Genomic DNA, 20,671 nt, shown 5'->3' with positions numbered 1-20,671 from the left:
TTTTGTATCTCTTTCGTGTACTTGATAATGCCAGGCGCTCCTTTAAACTAAAGGGATTTGAGGCCTTGGCATGCAGGAACAGGTACTAGGATAGAATACTGAAAAGGTGTTGAGTAGGCTGTGCTGTCTGGCACGTCAGGAACATGTCAAAATACAGACAGAGCCACAGCTTCTGTGCAGACCCGGGGGAGCCACGGATGCATTCTCGACGTCGTTCTTTTCTTCTTTGGGAACTCTTACTTCTAAACGTGAATAAAGATCATCCACCTGCCTTCCTGTCACCTCTACAGAAACAAACCTTCCTAACTCTAGATCCTCACTGGCTGGGTGATGATGAGTTCCATGAAGGTAAAAGTTGCCTGTGATTGAGGACAAAGAACTTTATGTTTAGTCCCGACTTAAAAATTTCAAAGGAATATACAGGCGGGAATATTCATCACAGGAAAGAAAAGATTTTGAAATTAGTTTTCAAAGTTTTTGATACAAAGAAGACTGTGGGGAGCCATTAAGGTTTTCCCCTTACCTTACTTCTGACTGTCCTCGCCCAGAGTCAACAAGGTTTGGGGCCTTGAAAGCTTCAAGGTTACTAATGCTAATGATGATATTGTTGTGTCTGAGCTAAGACTAGGTTTGTTTGACCTGCCCAGCCATTGGAATTTCTCCTCCAGGGTAACCTAAAGCAAAAAACTATAAATACCACTAGAGAAGAAGCCCCAGTGTCGGCCAGTAGAGATATCGACCGGGAGTTGACTGGCAATCCTTCCATGCTTGGGAATAAATCATATTTGGAATTTAATTCTTAAGAGTTATATTATTTCATCCTCACTCCTCTCTTTGGAACCCATACTTTTGCCGGCTGGCTCCGGCAGAAGACTTTTAAAGAACTCATGAAAGGTTATCTTGAAGTAGAGTTAGTTACCTCTTAGTGCGGTAAGCTAAATGTACTTGAACTAGTGGAATACATTTGAAAGGACTTATTTAGTTTGTCTGCCTCGCCTTGTTTGACGATAAAAGTAGTCTGGAGACTAGATATAGACCAAGGCAGTTATTTCAAACTCGTGGCTGGAATTTTTTCCATAGACTCTACCCACTTTATCCAGCAGAGCTTTCAATGGTAAAAAATATCTTGTTTCATTTTTTTGTCTTAGGAGGCATGTCCATGATAGTAGATGTCATCTAATTTATATGTAAATATTGGTCAGATATATGTTTTCCTGTTTTGAGTTTTCACTAACATCTGTGCCTAGTTTACCCATTTTTTGACTTCATCTGTGTTCTCTGAAAAGAAGTATCGTTGGCAAGAGGACTTCCTGGCTCCCCAGGAAATTAAACACATTGGTGTATATTCATTGTTTCATGTATTTATCATGCCTAATGCCACATTCGCCTTAAGGCCCTCTTTCCACTTGTTTTTACTAAAAATGGAATAAGCATTTTATGAGAACCAACAAAACTCTGCTTGAGACAGTCTTTTGTAGATCTTTCTAAAGTCCTTATCTATGAACCTATTGTTAGATTATTTAATAAATGTACATTGAAATAAAATTTAAAAGTACTATAAACATTTTTTTGGTTAGGCACACTTCACACCATTTGTTTTTACAAGGGGATATTTGTTATTAGAAATGGCTGTGGTCTCCAGAGCCACCAGGGCCTACCAACCAGGACGCAGAGCGAAATCAGGGTTCTTATTGTTATTCAAGGGGCCGACCATCTATGTGCTCATGACCATTCTGCTCCATGCTTGCTGGCTCAGTGCTGAGAGAGCCGTGGGAAGAGGACACTTCATCAAAAGGTGTTGGTATTTACCTGGCTGCGGCCCAATGGGAAGGATGCTTAATTTAGAACCAGGGAAAAGGGTTCACGTTTCAGTAGTGACAGTGACTTGCTGAAGTCATTTTTGTTAAATGGAGAGATATCAGTAATGTCTAATTTTCCAAAGTTAGATCCAGTAATTTTTGTACAAAATTCTTATCATATACAATTTACTGGTTAAGTTGCATTTAACTTATGATAATCTCACTCTATGCACAATATCATGAAAGATTGTTATTACAGTATATACTTGTTTTTCACTGAGAATATTACATATTTATATTTACATGTTATAGTGTTTTGTGGGTAAAATTTATGCAGTACATTTAATGTGTAATTTAAATTACTTTCAGTATTCTGACAATAGCAATTTTTGTCCTATATCCCAACTTTAGAACCTTATCCATTTGCATGGTTGATGCCTTAATTAAAAATAGACCTAAGACTGGACATGCATAAATGTCCAGGAGGTCCTTTTAATAAGCGCAGCCTCATGGCTCCTACTCATGGCTCTTATTTGCCATTTCTGATAATATATTCTCTAGGTCAAGTAAAAATACAATTTTTGCTTTCTAAATTATTGTACCCCAAAAGCTATAACATAGACAAATGAAAGTGCCTATGCTTGAGTCTTGTAACATGCCTGGTTCTTCTGTGTTCAATGTGAAGCTCTCTGAAGGAGCCATTCAGAGCCGGGCGTGGTGGCCCACGCTTGTAATCTCAGCATTGGGGAAGTCGAGACTGGAGGATCGTGGTTCACAGACAGCCTCAGCTCCTTAGTGAGGCCCTCTGTAACTTAGTGAGACCCTATTTCAAAATAAAGAATAAAAATTGGGCTGGGGGTATAGCTTGGAGGTTGAATGCCCCTGAGATCCATCTCCTGCCCCGCAAAAATAAGGAAAAAGAAAGAGCCATTCAGAACTGCAGATGGCTTTGGTCCTAATTCTCAGGCCAAGTTAAATTCACACCTTGTCAGGTCAATTAGCTATGGAGGTACTGACTTTCACTGGGTTTTGAATAGAGAGATGCCTCTTATGCTGAGTCCCAGCCAGAATCTCTTCCCAACATGCCTAGGTATCAGACCTGAGTCCCACACTCTTGGTGGCTGATAGCCCTTGGAGAGGCAGCCAGCATCTTGCACTGCACACTGAGATCAAGGACTCGAAGGGCGGCCTGCGTATGATGGGAGTTCTGCCAAAGGCAGGTGGCTCTGCTGGACAGAGAGACCTGGAGTAATGGAAGACCACGCACATGGTGCAACTATGAGGATAATCCAACGGCTAGTTGATAAGGGAGGCAGAATACATTTAAATAAACAAGGGATGGTTCCATTAAAGATATAGTAGGATTTTGTATATACACAAAATCTAAGATGCAAGTTTATTCACCTAAATATTTCAAAGGAGTCTATAGTTTTCTAAAGAAAGTCCGCGAGTCCTGAATATGAACCTTTGAACATAAATGTGAACATAGCAGGTGGTCCTAACAAATATTCACTCACTCCACTTCTACTGAGGGTTCAGTAAACAACACTCCTGGAAATTATAGAGTCTAATCAACTGTAAGATGTTGAGAAAACACAACCCTACTCTATAAGGATGGCCAAGGGATTTTGACATGAATTTGATGCTTTCTTCTCTTGTTGTAGGGGGATAAGGCCAAACATATATGAAAAGGGCAGGCCATTCCTTACATATTGAAAAGACATATTGGTCCTCATGATTTTTAATAAAGCTGCTGTAAAACCAACACTAGAACCAATGGATTCACTCATAAAAGCAAATATAAAATTTTGTAATTTTTATAACCTAAGGATTATTGTTATGGTTTCAAAATTAAGTGAAATTTATTTCACTTAATTGAATTCCAGTCAATATAGGAAAAGTTTGGCATACTACTTAGGCAAAAATATAAAGTTGGTATATCTTCTATAATTTCAGCAGAGTTAAATAAAATTTATAATGTGAAGAAATTAGAAGAGTAAAGATAAGTCATATTGATCAAACCTTAGTATGTATGAGCTACAATACTGACACACACATACCCACACACATGTACACATATGTGTATGTGCAGACACACACATGATATACACATATACACACATGCACGTCCATACACAGACATACACAAAGCATACATATATCCACACAGACATATACACATATACATATACCCACAAATACATACTTATACACATATGTGCATCCATACAGACATATACACACATGTGCATATACACACATATACTCACACATACACATATGCATACACACATGCATGCACACTCAGACACACATAGACATATGCTACCGCGTCTTTTGCAGATCTTGAGAAAGCTCGATCAGGGGACCCGCAACGGCGTGGATCCCCCGTGAAGTATGTCTAGCATTCCCTTCTTCAAAAAATTATTTTAGGATTATTTGGATTAATATGTATAATTGGAATTTTATGTATAAACATTATAACTAAAACTGATGGGCAGCGGCTTGTGAGAGACTCAGGCAGCAAGGATTTTTTCCCAAGGATAAAGATATTGGGCCAAACAATAAGTTCAAACTGACCTTGGTTAGAGCCACTGTATAAGAGTAAGTCTGAGTCAGCCTTGGGAAGTGAGACAAAACACACTATGATTGTTTAAATGTCTGGCACCCTTGCCCTAAACTTTATAAAAAAATAACTTTTTCTCGTTCTTGAAGATCCTGCTTGCATGACTATGCCTTTGCTTTTCTGCCAACAAATAATATAAAAATTATAACAAATCCTGAATAAAATGAAGAAAGATGGAGAAAGATTGATCTCGTGTGGCATTCTTCTCTTATCGGCCTCGGTTTCCCCTCATCAACACACGAACCTCGACTCTGCTAGGGCTGGACCCCGACATAATGGCGCCCAACCTGGGAGCATAGTGGCGCCTACCATGGGGCAAGATTGGTGAGTAGTCCCCTCATTTTCAGGGAGCCAGGTAGATTGCTCAAGGGTGCTGCAGACCCCCTGTTTCGTAGAACAGGTAAAGAAGGGCAATGACATTAGAGATGGGACATACTGAATCATAAGAAAGAGGTTTTTTCATTGATATTGCATATGATATTGCTAGGTATATGTTAAAGAAAAGAGGTACCTCAGTTTCTACTCAGGAACTTAAGCAGTTTCTCTCCTTTCTACAAGAATGTTCTCCTTGGTTTCCTGAAGAAGGAACTTTAAACTTAGAAGCATGGAATAAGATAGGTCAGGAAATGAAGCTATATTATACCAATCATGGACCAGAAAGGGTCCCTGTAAAAGCTTTTTCTCTACTGAATCTTTTTAAAGATGCCTTAAATACAACTCATGGGGCAATTTGTCTGGCCACTAGAGTGGCTGCCTGGGAGCAAGCACCTCTGCTCTCTTCTGAAACAAAACCTGATATTTTATTAACCTTTGGCCAAGTGCATGCCTTTGTTTTTCCACAGGATGCTCAAGCACCTTTGTGGATTCCTGATCAAATAATTCGCCATTTTGCTGCATTGCCCCCTGCCTCGCATTCCACCTCACCCGTATCCACAGACCTTCTGGACAACGGCTGACCATCATCAACACACATTTACTAATCTTAATTTTCATTCACCACCACAGGCTCAGACAACTCACTCACATCCTGTTTTGTTGTTGTTTCTTTTCCTGGGAATATCTTGCCTGTGAATCTCTTCTAGGTCCAGATCTGCGGGAGTTCTCATCATCCTCCCCCCACGCTGAGTTTTCCTTTGTTCCTTCTCTCCTCCCTTCGTCGGGGGGCACTTGAGAACAGCGCCACACATATCCACTCATTCTGTTCAGGTTTTATAATCTGTCTGTGTTAAAGCTGTATAACCTCCTAGTCTTTCCTTTGTTCAAAAAGCCCAACAGAAACAGAGTTAAACAAACTTCTTTTCGGGGTGGCCGCTGAGAAATTTCTTCCAGCCTCAGAGCAGGAAAGCACATTCAGTGTCCTGCCTCTCTCACCTGTAAAAATAAGCCTTACAAATTATATAGTTTGAGATTACAACATGGGTTTATGTTTTTAGTTATCTCCCCTCTCTCATCCTGCTTGGCAAAAAGTTTTTCTTCTTCCAAATGTAGCTGCAAGTCCGCTAATTATTTTTGTCTCTTGTATTGGATTTATGACAAAACATGATAAGTCAGGAGTTACATGGTACATTCCCACTTTGAAGTTTGGAACGTGTACTGTCCACCTGTGTCCTTGGTGAGTTTTAGCCTTTTCATCTATCTGCTAAAAGTAGTTTGTATGTCAAAAGCTCAGCTTATGAAGATAAAATATACCGAAAAATAGTTCTTTAAAATATAAGAATTGTGAGGTAAAGCTCTTTTGTGTAATTGGTAATTAAGATTGAATTAATACAGTTTGCTTTTTATCTTTTAACTTTAGCCTAAACTATTATAAAAATATAATACTTTTTCTAAGTAACAGTGTGGAGATAACAGCCAACTTTTAGCTGACCAAGGCCAACACTGGCTGCAGCTCTTAGTTATCAGCTTAGAGGCAGAGAAAGAAGATTTTATTGCCTTGCCTATGTATAAAAGTTTATTCTTATTGCATATTAGTTCATGTGGCTTAAATTTTTAAATGTTTAAGTTTGTTGGAAATTTCAAAATTGTCACTAAAGATTAACACACTATGTTTTCTTCAGGCTAAGACAACTATCATTGGCTTCCTAATAATAGATGTTTAAATTGTAATGTCATTCTGAGGATTTATTTTGTTAAAATGATAGTTTAATCTATTGGCTAATTATTAAAAGGGATAAGTTAGTGGGTAGATGCAAGTAAACAAATTGTGTCTAAATAAAATGCTAAACATCAACAAACAAATATAAAATATGTACCAGTAATCATAGCTGTATTTACATCTAAAAACTAAATATACTATATATCTAAAGTCATCTAAATTTGCTAGAAAATTTCAAAAATCAAAAGTTAAAGGTTAGAAATGTGTGAGTTTTATATTATATGAGAGCTAACCAATAAGGTTTTTTGTCATCTTAATTCAAAAAGTCAGCATTAAGACCTGGTTAACATCTGTTTCTCCCGAGTAAATGTCTCATTATTGTATAAAAAATCATCTGTCAGGTAACAAGTTTATTTTTATTAATGTTGTTCTCTAAAATTATAAAATCTAAAGCTATCTAATTTTTGACAATACTGTTAGCTTACATAAAATTAGTTATAGTTACCAGTATGTGTAGTCCAATATAAAAATGGGTCAATGTGCAGAAAACCTTGATGAGTATATTAATAAATTTCACCACCTGGCTACTATGTTTAATCTAAAAAATGAGATGCATTTCAACAAATATATCCTATTGTGTTTCTGGGACTCCGGCTCCCATTAATCAGCTTTTAAGCTTGACCTTTGGAGTGTCTCAACAACAGAAATAAGGTAAACAAAATCCCATTTGGATTCCAAGCTTTGCTGTTCAAGGTTGTTTAAGACATTGCTATTTCAGTCAGTTCTGACTAAAATGTAAACATCTGAAAAGAAAAACTGTAACTCATTAAAGTGCAAGCCAGTGTAAAACATAGATTGGTGATGTTAATTTGTATTCTTTACTCGTATGATTTTCAGGTACTTTTTTTGTGGCACTAGGGTTTGAACCCAGGCACATCCTACTTATAAGCTTCATCCCCACCCCTTTTAAAAATTGTTATTTTGAAACAGGGTCTTGTTAGCTTAATGAGAGCCTCACTACTTGCTGAGGCTGTCCTCAAACCTGCAATCCTCCTGTCTCAGCCTCCCAACCAAGTACTGGGATTACAAGAGTACGCCACCACGCATGGCAATTTTCAGGTACTTTCTCAAGTATGTTACCAATATCAATATGTTGTCAATATGTTATCAATATTATTCCTGATTTTGAATCAGAAACAGTGTGCACAAAGCAAATTATATTTGTTTAAGCAAACCATTTTGTTTATAAGGGTATGTGGTAGGAGGTGGGAACTTTATTTCCATTTTGTAGATGCACTTGCATTGCTTTTGAGTCCCTGTTAAGGCATTGTTTATTTAACTCAAAATATGTGGGAGTCATTAGAAGCCTTTTCTGAGCCTTCGCCCTAAGTAACAAAGACATCCCATTTTGGTGCTGGGTGGCAAACACCTTCCTGTGGGCTTACATTCATGATAGGCAGTGGCCACACCTTGTAAGTCCCATTACAGCTGCATTTCCCTTTTGCCTTTCCATTAGTTGTGGTAGAAACCCCTACATCAGGTGGTGGGCTGCCAAGCCTGTAGCATCTTTGGGTGCCCGGGAGCTGAGGTAGACGCTCCGCTCACTACAGCAAGAGTCAGATGGTGGTCACAACGCTACAGTCTGCTGTGCAGAGAGCCTAATGGTGGAGTGGGGAGTCATCCGCATGACAGCATCTGACATTAGTGACACTTCAGAGAAGAGTATTAGGTAGAACCTTCAGGACTCTCTGTCTCAACCGACACGCACACTTGCCCCTCCATGCACCGCGTGCTGGCCCCTGGGCAATGGAAGGTGAATGAGACACTGTCCTTGGACCCGGGGGGCTTAGAGAGTAGTGGAGGATATGAACATGGAGCTGGCTGCAGGAATCTGTGATGGGAACCCCGCGAGCATCACCAGGAGTAGCAGGTGCCACAGAGATGAGGCCGTCAGTGGACTGTGGGGACGCACCCATGCTCACGGGGAGAGTCCTGTACGTCCAGTCTCCGGTAAGCAGGACTAGGCAGGACTAGGTAGAGAGAATGTGAGTGACAGCAGGAAAGGCAGCCGCACCTGAGCTGTACCCAGGCAGGCACCATCCAGGCAGTGCAGGGCCTCCAGCAGGGTGCTATAGCCCAGTACTGGGGGGCTTGAGTGTCTGCTTGGATTGCTCTATACCCCAAGTGTTCAAATCTAAAGCTTTCCTTTGGTGGAAGAAATAACTAGTATAAAAAGGGAGAGTTGTTTATTTTGTTCAGTAGGAGGGGGTGTCATCGCAGTTATACTTCTGCTAGGACAATTAAATCTGAGATGTATATCCAGTATTACAGCAAGGCCAGCAAGGGGCCCCTCACTTTTGAGAGTCTAAAATGGCTTTTCTCCCACAAAACCCCAGCGCTCTTTCCTCCTCCACCTTATTTCTATCTACAGAGAAATCTTTCATTTGTAAAGAGTGGTCCCGGGACCATTCATGGCTCCTACCTTGGGTTCCCTGCACTCCAGAGTTTCCATTTCTTAGGGGGCTCCTGATATTGCTCTGTCTTTTCTTCTCTCCTTTAATTCTTTCTTGGTCTCCTTTATTTTTGTTGCGGGTCTGGGGATGGAACCCTGGGGAATTCTACCTCCAAGCTATACCTCCAGCCCTATTTTTTATTCTTTATTTTGAAACAGGGTCTCACTGAGTTGCAAGGGCCTCACTAAGTAGCAGAGGCTGTCCCTGAACCACAGTCCTCCTATCTCAGCCTCCCAAATGCTGGGATTACAAGTGAGTGCCACCATACTCGGCTCCTTGGTCTCCTTTTAATGAATGCATCTCCTGAACTCATAAAATAAAGGCATTTTTAGGCCTCATAGTGTACTTTGCATATCCTTTAGATCACATACAAGAGCATACACTTTGGTTGAAGTGACGCCCTTTAAAAGTTTGTACATAAATAGGCCAAACTGAAGTGCTCAGCCAGTGACTGGGCAGCTGTACCTCATGCCCTCGCCTGTCTGCCTGCGCCCACAGGCCCTGCAGCAAAGGTTGGTGGTGCTGAGCAGAGACACAGCTCAGCAGTGCCACGATCGGGCATGATGTAATCAAAGCCAGATTCTCTCTAATAGCTCACAACTCTTTCATCTCTTTGGCACTCTGAAGAAATTTAACTGCAACCTACCGACCTTTCTTGCTGTTTTCTAGACTGACCTGCCTTTTAAAGCCTCAGAACTTTCCAATTTTAGCTGTAAGAGTGAGGAGCTTTGTACACAGATTCACCTATCATGCAGGTCCCCAAAAGCTCTCCGGGCTACAGTCCTACCTAGTCTTTTTCAACCGCTAAACACTAGAGAATGTGCAGGGTTAGCAGGTGAAACTTCACAGTTTAATTTAAGACTGAGTGACTCAGCGCCCTCTTTGAAGCATGGCTGGACTATGCGCAGGGCTGTGGCTTGCTGAGCACTTTTTATTGTGCAGTGTGTGATGCTCAGGGGTTGGCTGAGCTCACAAAGATGGATGGCATACCCCCAAACCCCGCTCTCCTCAGCCACAGTGGATACAGCTGAACAACCATGTCACGCTGCTTGCTGCAGGCGCAGCTCATTGGCTGGAGCTGAGAAAAGCCTGCACAAGGACTTGCGGTATCAGCGTCAACACAGATGGTGGGATATACCCCAACAGTGAAAATCTGTTTTTGTTCCAGATGCTGGTCATTTTATGAAAGAGCTGATAGTGGAAGGAAAATAAATGGGCAGGTACATTGGATTAGGTTTGCAAAAGTTACAAGGGGGGTGATTTGAGGGCTTCACTGTGGATGTTACCTGCCTTTTTCTTGGGGTAAGAACAGAGGAAAAAGGGTATAGACAGAGGTAAGAAAAAAAAATCTATACAACTTGAGAGAAATTCCAAACTGTAGTAGTGAGTGTGACTTCATAGAAGTATTGACACAATAACAGCTCTCTAGATAAAATGGAACTTGGCCCAAGATGGTTATTGTCAGAACATTTTCCAGGAGATTTTCCGATAATTCCAGAGTTAATTTTGCCCACCAGGTAAACGCTGTGCCTTGAAGATCCATTGGGCGGCAGTGCCCCCAAAGAACTGGTTTGGGAAGATTTTGCACCAGTATACAAGTCAGGGCAAATTCCTTCACAAAGAAAGTTTGCTCTGAACGCTGTATGTGTCGTGTCTCAAGCTTTCTTATCTTCCGAGAAACTAGCAACACATGCTAAGCCAACCAGCAGCCATCTGCATCTGTGATCACACACAGGTACCACAGGCTGGGATGCAACTGACCACACACAGGTACCACAGGCTGGGATGCAACTGCTTCTGTTTACTTCACTGGAGAGGACATTGAGGGCCATTCTTGAGGACACAGCAAACTAGAGACACGACTAGTACTTTTCTCCTTTCTGCCCCCACATAGACTCGACCACATCAAGATCTCCCCTTAGGTAAGACACTTTGGTTTTTTCTGGGGTGAAATTAGAGGGCACTGTTGGATGTCACTTTTGCTATTTGTATGGAGATTGATACTGAGAACCTTCATAATAATTAAAAACACACACACATACACAGCAACATCATTCTCTTTAAAACCAGAATTTGCTGCAAAAGAGTCAAAATGTGGATACAAATACAGTTGTATGTCTCATGATGATGTTTTGGTTAGTGATGGGCCACTTCTCCAGTGGTGGTCCCATAAAATCATATCACCTAGTGATATCTATTGAAACCATCTTGGTTTGTGTAAGCAAACCCTATCATGTTCAGACAATGACAAAATCCCCTAAAGACATGTTCTGCAGAATGAATCTTGGTCTTTAGGCAACACATTGACTGTAGTGAATTTTAAGAAAAGGGCTATTGATCTAATTTTGGAAAATGCAAGTTTTATAAAATGTATCTTGGCATCACAACACGTAATAGCAAAAGGCTTGTTCCAATGGGCAAAGTAGCAGGATGCACATGCTGGCTGGGCTTACCTTCCAGGTGACCCTGATGCTCTGAGAGGAGATGGGCTCCAGGTGAACTTCCTGAGGTGGACCGTCAGGAGCTATAAGGACCAAAAACCAAAAGGTAGGTTTGAAGTGGGTTGCAGAAAGTGAACTAAACAGACACTTCACAAAAGAAGAAATGCAATGGCCAATAAATGTATGAAAAAATGTTCAATATCATTAGCAATCAGAGAGATGCAAATCAAAACTATCCCAAGATCTCACCTAACTCCAATTCTAATGGCAGTCATGAAAAACACAAAAAACAACAAATGCTGGCAAGGATGTGGAGAAGCAAGAACTCTAATACATTGGTGGTGGGATCGCAAATTAGTGCAACCACTTTGGAAAACAGTATGGAGGATCCTCAGAAGAATGAGAATGAACCTACCATTTGATCCAGCAATACCACTTCTGGGTGTCTACCCAAAGAAAGGAAACCAAACTACAAAACTAATGCATGTGTATCTGTGTTCATAGCTGCACAATTCACTATAGCCAAACTATGGAACCAGCCAAGATGTCCATCAACAGATGAATGGATTACAAAACTGTGGGGTATGTACACGATGGAATTTTACTCAGCCATTAAAGAAGAACAAAATTACATCTTTTGCAGGGAAATGGATGGAACTGAAGAACATGCTAAATGATATTAGTCAGTGACAAAAGTAAAACGTCGAATTTTCTCCTTAATATGAGGAACCTAGAGGAAAAAGGGTCCTAGGAGGAACTGTAGATGAAGAAGGAGAAACCACAGATGAGCAAATAAGGTGACCAAATTGGGGGGGATGGGAGGGAGGAATATACATCTAATGTACATGATGTATACTCACAACCATATCAAAGTTAATCACCAAGCTGAACAAGAGAAGGAGTGAGGGGAGGGAGTGAGGTGGGAATTGAGGTAGGGCTAAATGAGCGATATGTGCATGTAAGCCTCTACCATCGTGTATTCCATTAAGATGTATGACTGCAGTGCACTAATAAAAAGAGAAAGGATCTAAAATAAAAAAAATTAAGAAATAAATGATGACTTATGGATGGGAAAAAAAAGAAATGGTTTGCATAGCAGATCAAAAGTCACAGGACACTCATGTGCCTAGAAGGCTTCCATGTTTGCTCAGACAAGCATGTTCTCCACCAGGAAAATCCAGCTCTGCAGACTCACTGTGTACAATGTTTGTCTTATGTTTATTTATTCTTTAGAAAAATGAATCTTGGGGACCTGCTGTTGTATTACTACTCAGCAAGCCTTGGACCCTGAGTTTGAGTAAGTTGAGGAGTAAAATGGGAATCTGTAAGACAAAATGTGTGTCATGAAACTGTCTGTAGTAGTGGTGGTGGCTTTTCTTTCCTGGGACGCTTTGCTCAGTGACAAGGTGTCAGGCTTCCTCAAAGGGCTCACAGCTACTTGGGAAGAGGATCCCTCTGCCTTTGGGTCTCTTTGATCACTTTAACTCTCCACAGTGTCCAGTTAAAATCCCAGCATATCATCATCTACATTTCCTCTGGCCATAGTCAGGGGAGCAGAATTGCAGTGGAAACAAAACGCCCAGCTCATGCCCGTCCACCTCCAATGGCTGTGCAGTCAGGGGGGAGACAGGAGAGTCGGGTTCATTTTCACCCCAGTTAGCCCCTTAGTGTGTATTAGGAATGCACACCTAGTAGGTGCTCGTGAAGAACTAAGAGATGTGAGACATCTTTTGCCTACCAAGAGTCCATAATCTGGTGGAAAAATCAGGGGCATGCACTAAGAGGGGGGAGTCATCTTCTGAGAGGCAACACACAGGCCTGAGAGAATCCATGGCAACTCCTTTGAGTCAAAAAATGTTCCTGGACTAACAGTTTAGAGGGTGCCGCTAAGCTGCTGAGAGCCCTTTCTGTGGGCATGGGGAGGACCCTGTGCAGAGGGCAGCGTGTCATAGGAGACAAACAGCAAGAGCAGAGCTTGTGAGCCAGTCCTCAAGAGCTGGCGAGCAGCACAGGTAAGGACCTCAAAGACAGTGGGTAGAGGGGAAGGGCGTCGATCCAGGGGAGGCCCGCTTCCTTTTCAAAGAGAGAGGAGGTTGTGAGCAGTACCAGGATGTGGCTGTCACGTTCAGGAGCATCTGAATCTTGTGCCTGGGTTCAGATTCTGTCTCTGTCACTTTTATTAGCTATGTTATGCTTTGTGGGATATGTAACTGCTCCATGACTCAGTTTCCCTCTTTGTATGATGGGATATAATATGTATCATAGGAATGATATGAAAATAGTATGCTCAGTAAAGAGGCTTATAATAACATGATCGTCATTTTAAGTAGGGGGAAGGAGAAGGAAAAGGGAACGGTCAGACGGGCTGGTGTTAGGCAGACTTACTGGTTGAAGGAAGCAGGTTTAAACTTGATTGTCTCCTATATGAACAAAATACAGGCCTTCCTCAATTTCCCTGGGGGCTTAGTTTTAGGATCACTTCAGATACCAAAATGGAAGGCAACTCAAGTCCCTTTTATAAAATGGCCGAGTACTTGCATATAACCTACACACATTTTGTCTTCCTGTATGTTTTAAATCATCTCTAGATTACTTGCAATACCTAATTTAATGAAAAGCTATACAAATAGTTGCTGTCCTATATTTTTCTCAGAGAATAATGACAGAGAAATAAAGTCTATATATGTTTAGAAGTGATGCAATATTTTTCAGTGTTTTCAGTCTAAAGTTGGTTGAATCTGCAGATACAGAGTCTAGCAATTCCCAGGGCCCAGGTGATAGGGGAGAAGTGGGAATATGAAAGAAATAGCTGTGGCTTTAGGAGCATGAGCAAGTCTGGACAAATTTCTGCAACTGTTGGAAAAGGGTGTGCGCTGTTCTCAGAGCCCAGAACCATGGGGCAGGGGCCTTGGCTGGAGAAGAGAGACGAGGACAGGAGAGGAGAGAAGAGGCAGCCCGCCTCGTCATGAGCTTCATGAGACCGGAACACAGCGTAGGGCAAAATGGCACTGGCTAGTCGGAGCAGAAGCACTGACCCTGGGAAGGTAGAAATGGATGCTCAGATGATAATCAGTGAGAACCGTGGGCCCAGCTGCCTGCCTCACCCATGAGGAAGAAGGGCAGCCTGCTCCACAGGTCACGGCTGGAAGAAAAGAATGATAACACCAATGCAGACAGAGGAAGCCAATTTCCAGAAAAGATGAATCACTGCATTTTAGATAATGTGAATTTGAAGGGAACTGGGGAGACCACAGTATCTATTAAGCAAAGAACTGCAGGGAGTGGGACTCATGGGGTGTCTGCGCCCCCATTCCCAGTCTTGCTAATACCATCCCTGAAATTTTTTCTGACATCCCCTGTCTTCTGATTCCTCCCCCACTTTCCTTTCTCAGGCTTCCACGGCCTCTCAACCTGCTCCAGCCCGGTCTCTGTGTCTACACCAGTTTCTATTTGGTTCCTTAACATTGATTCTGGTCTAATTTACCCATGTAAAGGGGGCAGGGGAGGGTAGCATACACAAGTTTCTTGACTGTGCTAGTAATTTCCTACTTTCTGGACCCAGCGGTCTTCTTGTCCACCTGCCCCCATGCACCCTGAGTCCTTCCTGTGTCCAATATCGTAGCAGAATGAAGGTGGGCCAGGTCCTGTACAGTTAGGAACCTTTGTCCTCAACTTTTCTCCCCCAATAGAGTTCCCTGTGTACACCTGGAAGCCCCAACCTCTAGCAGTTACCACTGCCTGTTCTTGGAGATCTGCCCTGGAGTGCTGTGCATAGGCTTTCAGGTGAGTCTGCATTCTCTCCTCCCCAGTGGGCTGTGAGCCACATGGCATCAGGAACTGAACCCAGTCAGGGTAGGGTGGTGCATGTCCTGAGCCTGGTATTGGGGAGACTGGGACAGGACAATCCAGATTTGAGGCCAGCCTCAGCAACGTAGCAAGACCCTGTTTTAAAATAAAAAGGGCTAGGAGTGTAGCTTGGAGGTGGAATGCCCCTGGGTTCAATATCCAGTACAATCTAAATGACGACAACAACAACAACAACAAAACGTTAAAAGAACTGAGCCCAGAGCAAGTCCTTGCTGTGAAGGGGTAAAGCAATTTGCAGATGCTGAAACACGGAATGCACACCCTCTCTTCAGCAGGTCGGGAGATGGCTGGAGGTCTGGGGGCACTGTGGCCTCTTGGATTTATTAATCACCCAAGTGAAAAGGCTCTGCTAGTACCGAAGTGAATTTCCAGAGCAGTCACCAAGTGAGAGGGATAATTACTGCCCGAGCACTGCTCCTAATTCCTGTGTGCGGGGTCGAGCCCTTTATGCAGGAAACTGGATATGAGATCCCAAGAAAATGTGTGAAATGGATTCTGCTCACATCGATGATGCTGTGGTCACCGAGAAGCATGTGGTTTCTCCATAAAAATTCTGGAGAATTACTTTGAGGGTCGGTAGGCATACTGATGCTTGGTTATTTCAATTTAACTATGCTGAGCTGCATTTGACAAGAGGCCAGTGTATTAGAAATGACAGACAATGTCAAGGGCGCTGCCTCCCTGAGTCCTTGGGCCTGTCCAGCTGTGGCCTGAGATGTAGGCATTTTGGCAAGATGGTGGACAGTACTCTCAGCCTTTATGTCCTTGTTAAGGTATATTCATAATTTAAATAAAAATATTTATGTAGTTTTTACAAGGATGCCCTCAATTTTATCAGGGTACATCAAGCTCATGATGTAATTTTATTTTTTCAATTTTTTCAATTTTTTTTGCAGGTCTAGGGATGGAACCCAGGGGCATTCGACCTCCGAGAGCTATACTTCCTACCCTATTTTTTTATTCTTTATTTTGATACAGGGTCTCACCAAGATGCAGAGGGCCTCACTAAGTAACTGAGGATGTCCATGAACCATGATCCTCTGGTCTCAGCCTCCCAAATGCTGGGATTACAAGCGTGCGCCACCACGCCCAGCTTCAATTGTTTTAAAGAAAGTTATTTTGGCTTGATTTCTGACTCAATATCTGATCTCTTCTGGACAATTTTTTTGTGAATGTGTGTTCTGGTGCTGGTGGATGAAACATTCTATGGATGTTTGTTGGGTCCCTTTGTTCGTTAGAGACACTTTCCCTTCTGGTTCGGTCTGGTATGTCATCAAGATTCCCACTGCAGTCCTATCTCCAGAACAGAGATGACCACTTAAGATCGCGTTGCCTTTATGACGGAGCCTGTTAGTGATCCAGTGGCTAGTTAGTGACTCACTTAGTGATCTGCCAGTTCTCTTAAGTGAATGGTTTTGGATCTCTCCTCTCTTAAAAAAAACAAAGAGATAGACAAATTCCAAACAAGCTAAAAGCAAACAACAACAAAAAAATTTACTGGGTGGCATGCCCAATATCATTAGAAAGGGCTTTTTGCTTATGCTTTTACAAAGGGGGATACATTTTCTGCTATACAATTCTATAATATTTTAAGAACCCCTTTTTAAATTGCAAAAAGAATTAGTCTTCTTTCAGAATTAAGGCAACATTTCCTAACCGTGTTTGGTTGGACACATCCCTCCTAATTGCCAAGTCCATGAGCCTCTGATCCAATTTCTCTCCTGGTCCCTGCTGGGCTCAATTTGCCCCCCTGAGCTGGCCAGCTCCCAGATGGCTCACCTCCTGCTGCCTGGATGCCCCTGGCCCTCGCAAAGATCACTAAGCTGTTCTCAATAATGTCCCGCCTATAGCTGAAGTCCTGGAGCCTATTCTTTGATTGAACTGGCCCAGTGGGCACCACTCCCAAATATCTTTCTCTAGTTTCCTTATTGGAGAATTGACTGAGGGCCACCACGTGCCAGGTACTAACTAAAGACTGGAGGACAAATGGAGGTTAAAAAAATAAGGAAGGAAGCCAGGGGCTATTGGATTTCAATTATTTGCCATCTCTGATAGAAGCTGGATGGGTGAGAGGCATGTTCTCTTTTGGGCAAACAAGTGTTGAGGCAAAGTGTTTTGGCCAAGACAGTATTGAGGCAAAATTAAAATAAAGCAAGGCAGCTGATGCCTAAGAGGATCCAGGCTAAATTTGTTTAATAGCAATTCAGGAGTAAGTCATTCATCTAAACTATTTATTTAGCACCTATTATACATGCCTAGAATATAGCAGTAGACAAAATTGGCCACTGCTGCTGTCCATGTGGGTGGGGACAGACCACAAGCAAAATCAACCAGCAGCTTACGTACATGGCACCTCGGATGGTGCTGGTGCTGGTGCTGTTTTAAAAAGGAGAGTGTTAACGAAGCATGCCAGAGGGGAAGTCAGTAGGATTTTTGTTTTGTTTTGTGGTACTGGGGGTGGAATCCAGGGTCCTTCTACCTCTGGGATGCACTCCCAGACCTATTTTATATTTTATAGACCCTGTTTGGAAACAGGGTCTCAATAAGTTGCTGAGAGCCTTACTAAGTAGCTGAGGCTGCCTTCGAACATGCGCAAGCCTCCTGTCTCAGCCTCCCAAGTACGGGATTACAAGCATGCGTCACCTCGCCCGGCATCAGTAGGATTTTATTAGGGGAGTTGGGATCAGATTTATTGAGAGGATGCCATTTGGGCAAAAACTTGAAAATGGGAGGGAAAAAAAAACATTTTGAAACATGCCAGAACATTCTAGAACATTCCAGGACAATAGCAGAATGCTCCAGGAGAGCCACAGAGGGTTTAGCTCATCATGTGTATGGAACAGACAGAAGCTGTCGACTTCTTTGGGTTTAATCCTCAAAGGTCCTCCAAACCAGAGATGGAGCAAAATATCAGCAACCTGCAGGGGTGGGCTGCTCATGGCTCTGGTTCACAAGGACCCAGATACTTTGCAAACCCAAGGAGTCTGTGCCATGACCTCTCAGAAATCCAAACCTGCCATCCTCCGAGGGTCTGTGAAAACTGCCATTCCGAGGAACTTGGGCACACTGGAACTTCCACGTGCTGCACACAGATTCATAATGAAGCCATGATCAGCGGCCCACACTTGGTCACAGGCACTAAGAAACACGCGGCCTCCAGGGCACAGCCGCTAATGGGAAGTCGGTGTCTGGCAAGGGTCAGCTCTGAATGGGACTTGCTGATGGGTGTCACCGAGACCTGGAGAGCCAGACACGTTTGTGGCCCATTAAGAGCTGATCTCCTTAACGCTGGCGGTGTCTCCGGTCAGGCTCTGACTCTTCCTTTCTGGGGACTGAGTATGAGAAGTGATGTGGTCTCTGCTCTGTGGCTGCTTTCTGAGGTCAAGTGTGTGTAAGTGGTATGATAATGCCTTTCTATTCTTTCACTTAAAAATAAACTCAGTATCATGGCATCGGAGCAATGTTATTTTCAAACATTACGATAAAGGTTATGTAAATAGCAGTGATTCCATTCACAGAGCTCTGTGATGGATATTGTAGAATCCCCAACTCAAATTTCCAATCTGTAAAAACCTAAACCAGCAATGTGCAAACTTCTTGAATAAAGGGGCAGACAGCAACTCTTCTAATCATTCACTGGCCATGTGCCTTCGCTGTAGCGTCTTCTTCTTCTTTTACTTAAGATGTGGAAACTATTTCTAGCTCTAGGTTTGTGTGTGAGACTTGGCCCATGGGCTGTAGTTTGCTGGGGCCCTCCAAGAAAGAGGGCAGGAAATTTCCTAACTGAAGTCAACCGGATGGGAACACTGTACGCTCAGCTCAGCTGACAGCTGCCACGTGGGACTCAAGAGCAACTCAGAGCAGAGTGTGTGAGCTGAAATGTTCACATTTTAAGAGTTGTCACCTAATTAAGAAGATACACCCAGTCCTATGTAGCTCCAGATCAAAGACCTCCCCAGGAGAGAATGCACCAATCTGCAGGAGCAGATGCTTAAGGGCTCTGGCAGGGGTAGGACTCACCTTGGGTCACTAGGATCCTTAACCTAGTGCTGGACCCATGAAGCCCAAGGATCCTGTGCTGTGACTGGATCTGCTGTGGGCACAGCTGATGATCCAGGATGCGGGATGGGTTGGCATGCCAACCCTGTGCTTGGCTGCGGAGTGCTGGCCTTCCAGCCCCACCTGATGGCCTTCCTCCACTTCTCTTTGTGAATCTTTTGCATTAGTCCTTTCAGACTACTCTAAATATGAGTGGCTTATAAGTACCCCAAATTAATTTTCTTACAGAAATGTATTTCTAGACTCTGGGAAGCCTGATGTCAGGGGCGGGCATATTCAATGTCTGGTGAAGGGTCAGATGGCGCTTCCTTCCTGAATCCTCACAGGGTGCAGGGTAAGTAAGCTCCACTGCGCCTGTTTCCCAAGGGTATTGGTTCCATCCACAAGGGCTTCACCCTGGTAACCTCATCACCTCCCCAAGACCATACCTTTTAAGACCACTAGGCTAGGAATTAATATCAACAAAAAATTTTGAGGGGAACACTAATAGTCAGATTACAGCACCTTTCAAACCTTCAGTTGAAATGTGCTTAATCCCCCATATATTTTCTCAACACAAATGTGCGCACAAACATATGTAACAGACACACCCCCTTCACTGTTACTCCCATCCCAAAGAGGGTAGCTGTTTTTGGAATGGTCCTGGGGATTGAACCTAGGCGCATTCAACCTCTAAGCTATATCCTCTACCCTATGTATGTATGTATGTATGTATGTATGTATGTATGTATTAGTACTGAGGATTGAACCCAGAGGCATTTTACCTCCAACCTATACCCCCCAATCTATTTTATCTTTTATTTTGAAACAAGATCTTGCTAGTTTGCTAAGAGTCTGGCTAAATTGCTGTGACTGGTCTTGAACCTGCAATCCTCCTGTCTCAGCCTCCTGAGTACTTGGATTATAGGTATGCACCAAAATACCTGGTAAATATCACTATTTGTCCCACACATATGGAGCCATATCCCTTATGCCCGATGCCCACATAGAATGGAGACACAAGTAACGCGGAGGTCCTGATGTTGGATTACAGCGTAATCCATGGGGAAAGGATGGTGGGCCTCAAATGATGCAGGTGTGAGGAAAAGGCACCCCACCGGGAGACTGACAGGGTCAAGAATTGCTGAACTGGTTTTCAAGGACTAACACCAGGAAGGAGACCGAGAGTTTGCAGAATCCTCCAGTCAGGGGAGAAGCGTGAGCACCGAGGGAGGGAGGCATAGTGGGGCAGGCCACGCCGGGCCATGGGAGTCACTGAGCCTCAAAGCGAC

At 42.9% G+C, this 20,671-nt stretch overlaps 1 protein-coding gene across 3 annotated transcripts in view; it reads right to left on the bottom strand.

The window, feature by feature from the left end:
- Positions 1–20,671, bottom strand: part of DSCAM (DS cell adhesion molecule) — a gene marked incomplete at both ends in the record, with an annotated part of 734,316 nt that overhangs the window by 109,523 nt on the left and 604,122 nt on the right. For all 3 annotated transcript variants that reach the window (XM_080695506.1, XM_080695507.1, XM_080695508.1), the window contains one exon: positions 11,487–11,557. In XM_080695506.1, the coding sequence (XP_080551632.1) occupies positions 11,487–11,557 (71 nt within the window). The remainder of the gene's footprint in view (positions 1–11,486; positions 11,558–20,671) is intronic.

The sequence above is a fragment of the Muscardinus avellanarius genome, assembly GCF_963383645.1.
Source record: "Muscardinus avellanarius genome assembly, chromosome: 5".
Classification (NCBI taxonomy): domain Eukaryota; kingdom Metazoa; phylum Chordata; class Mammalia; order Rodentia; family Gliridae; genus Muscardinus; species Muscardinus avellanarius.
The sequence above is the reverse complement of the archived record's forward strand: the minus strand, read 5'-3'. Positions and strand labels throughout refer to the sequence as shown.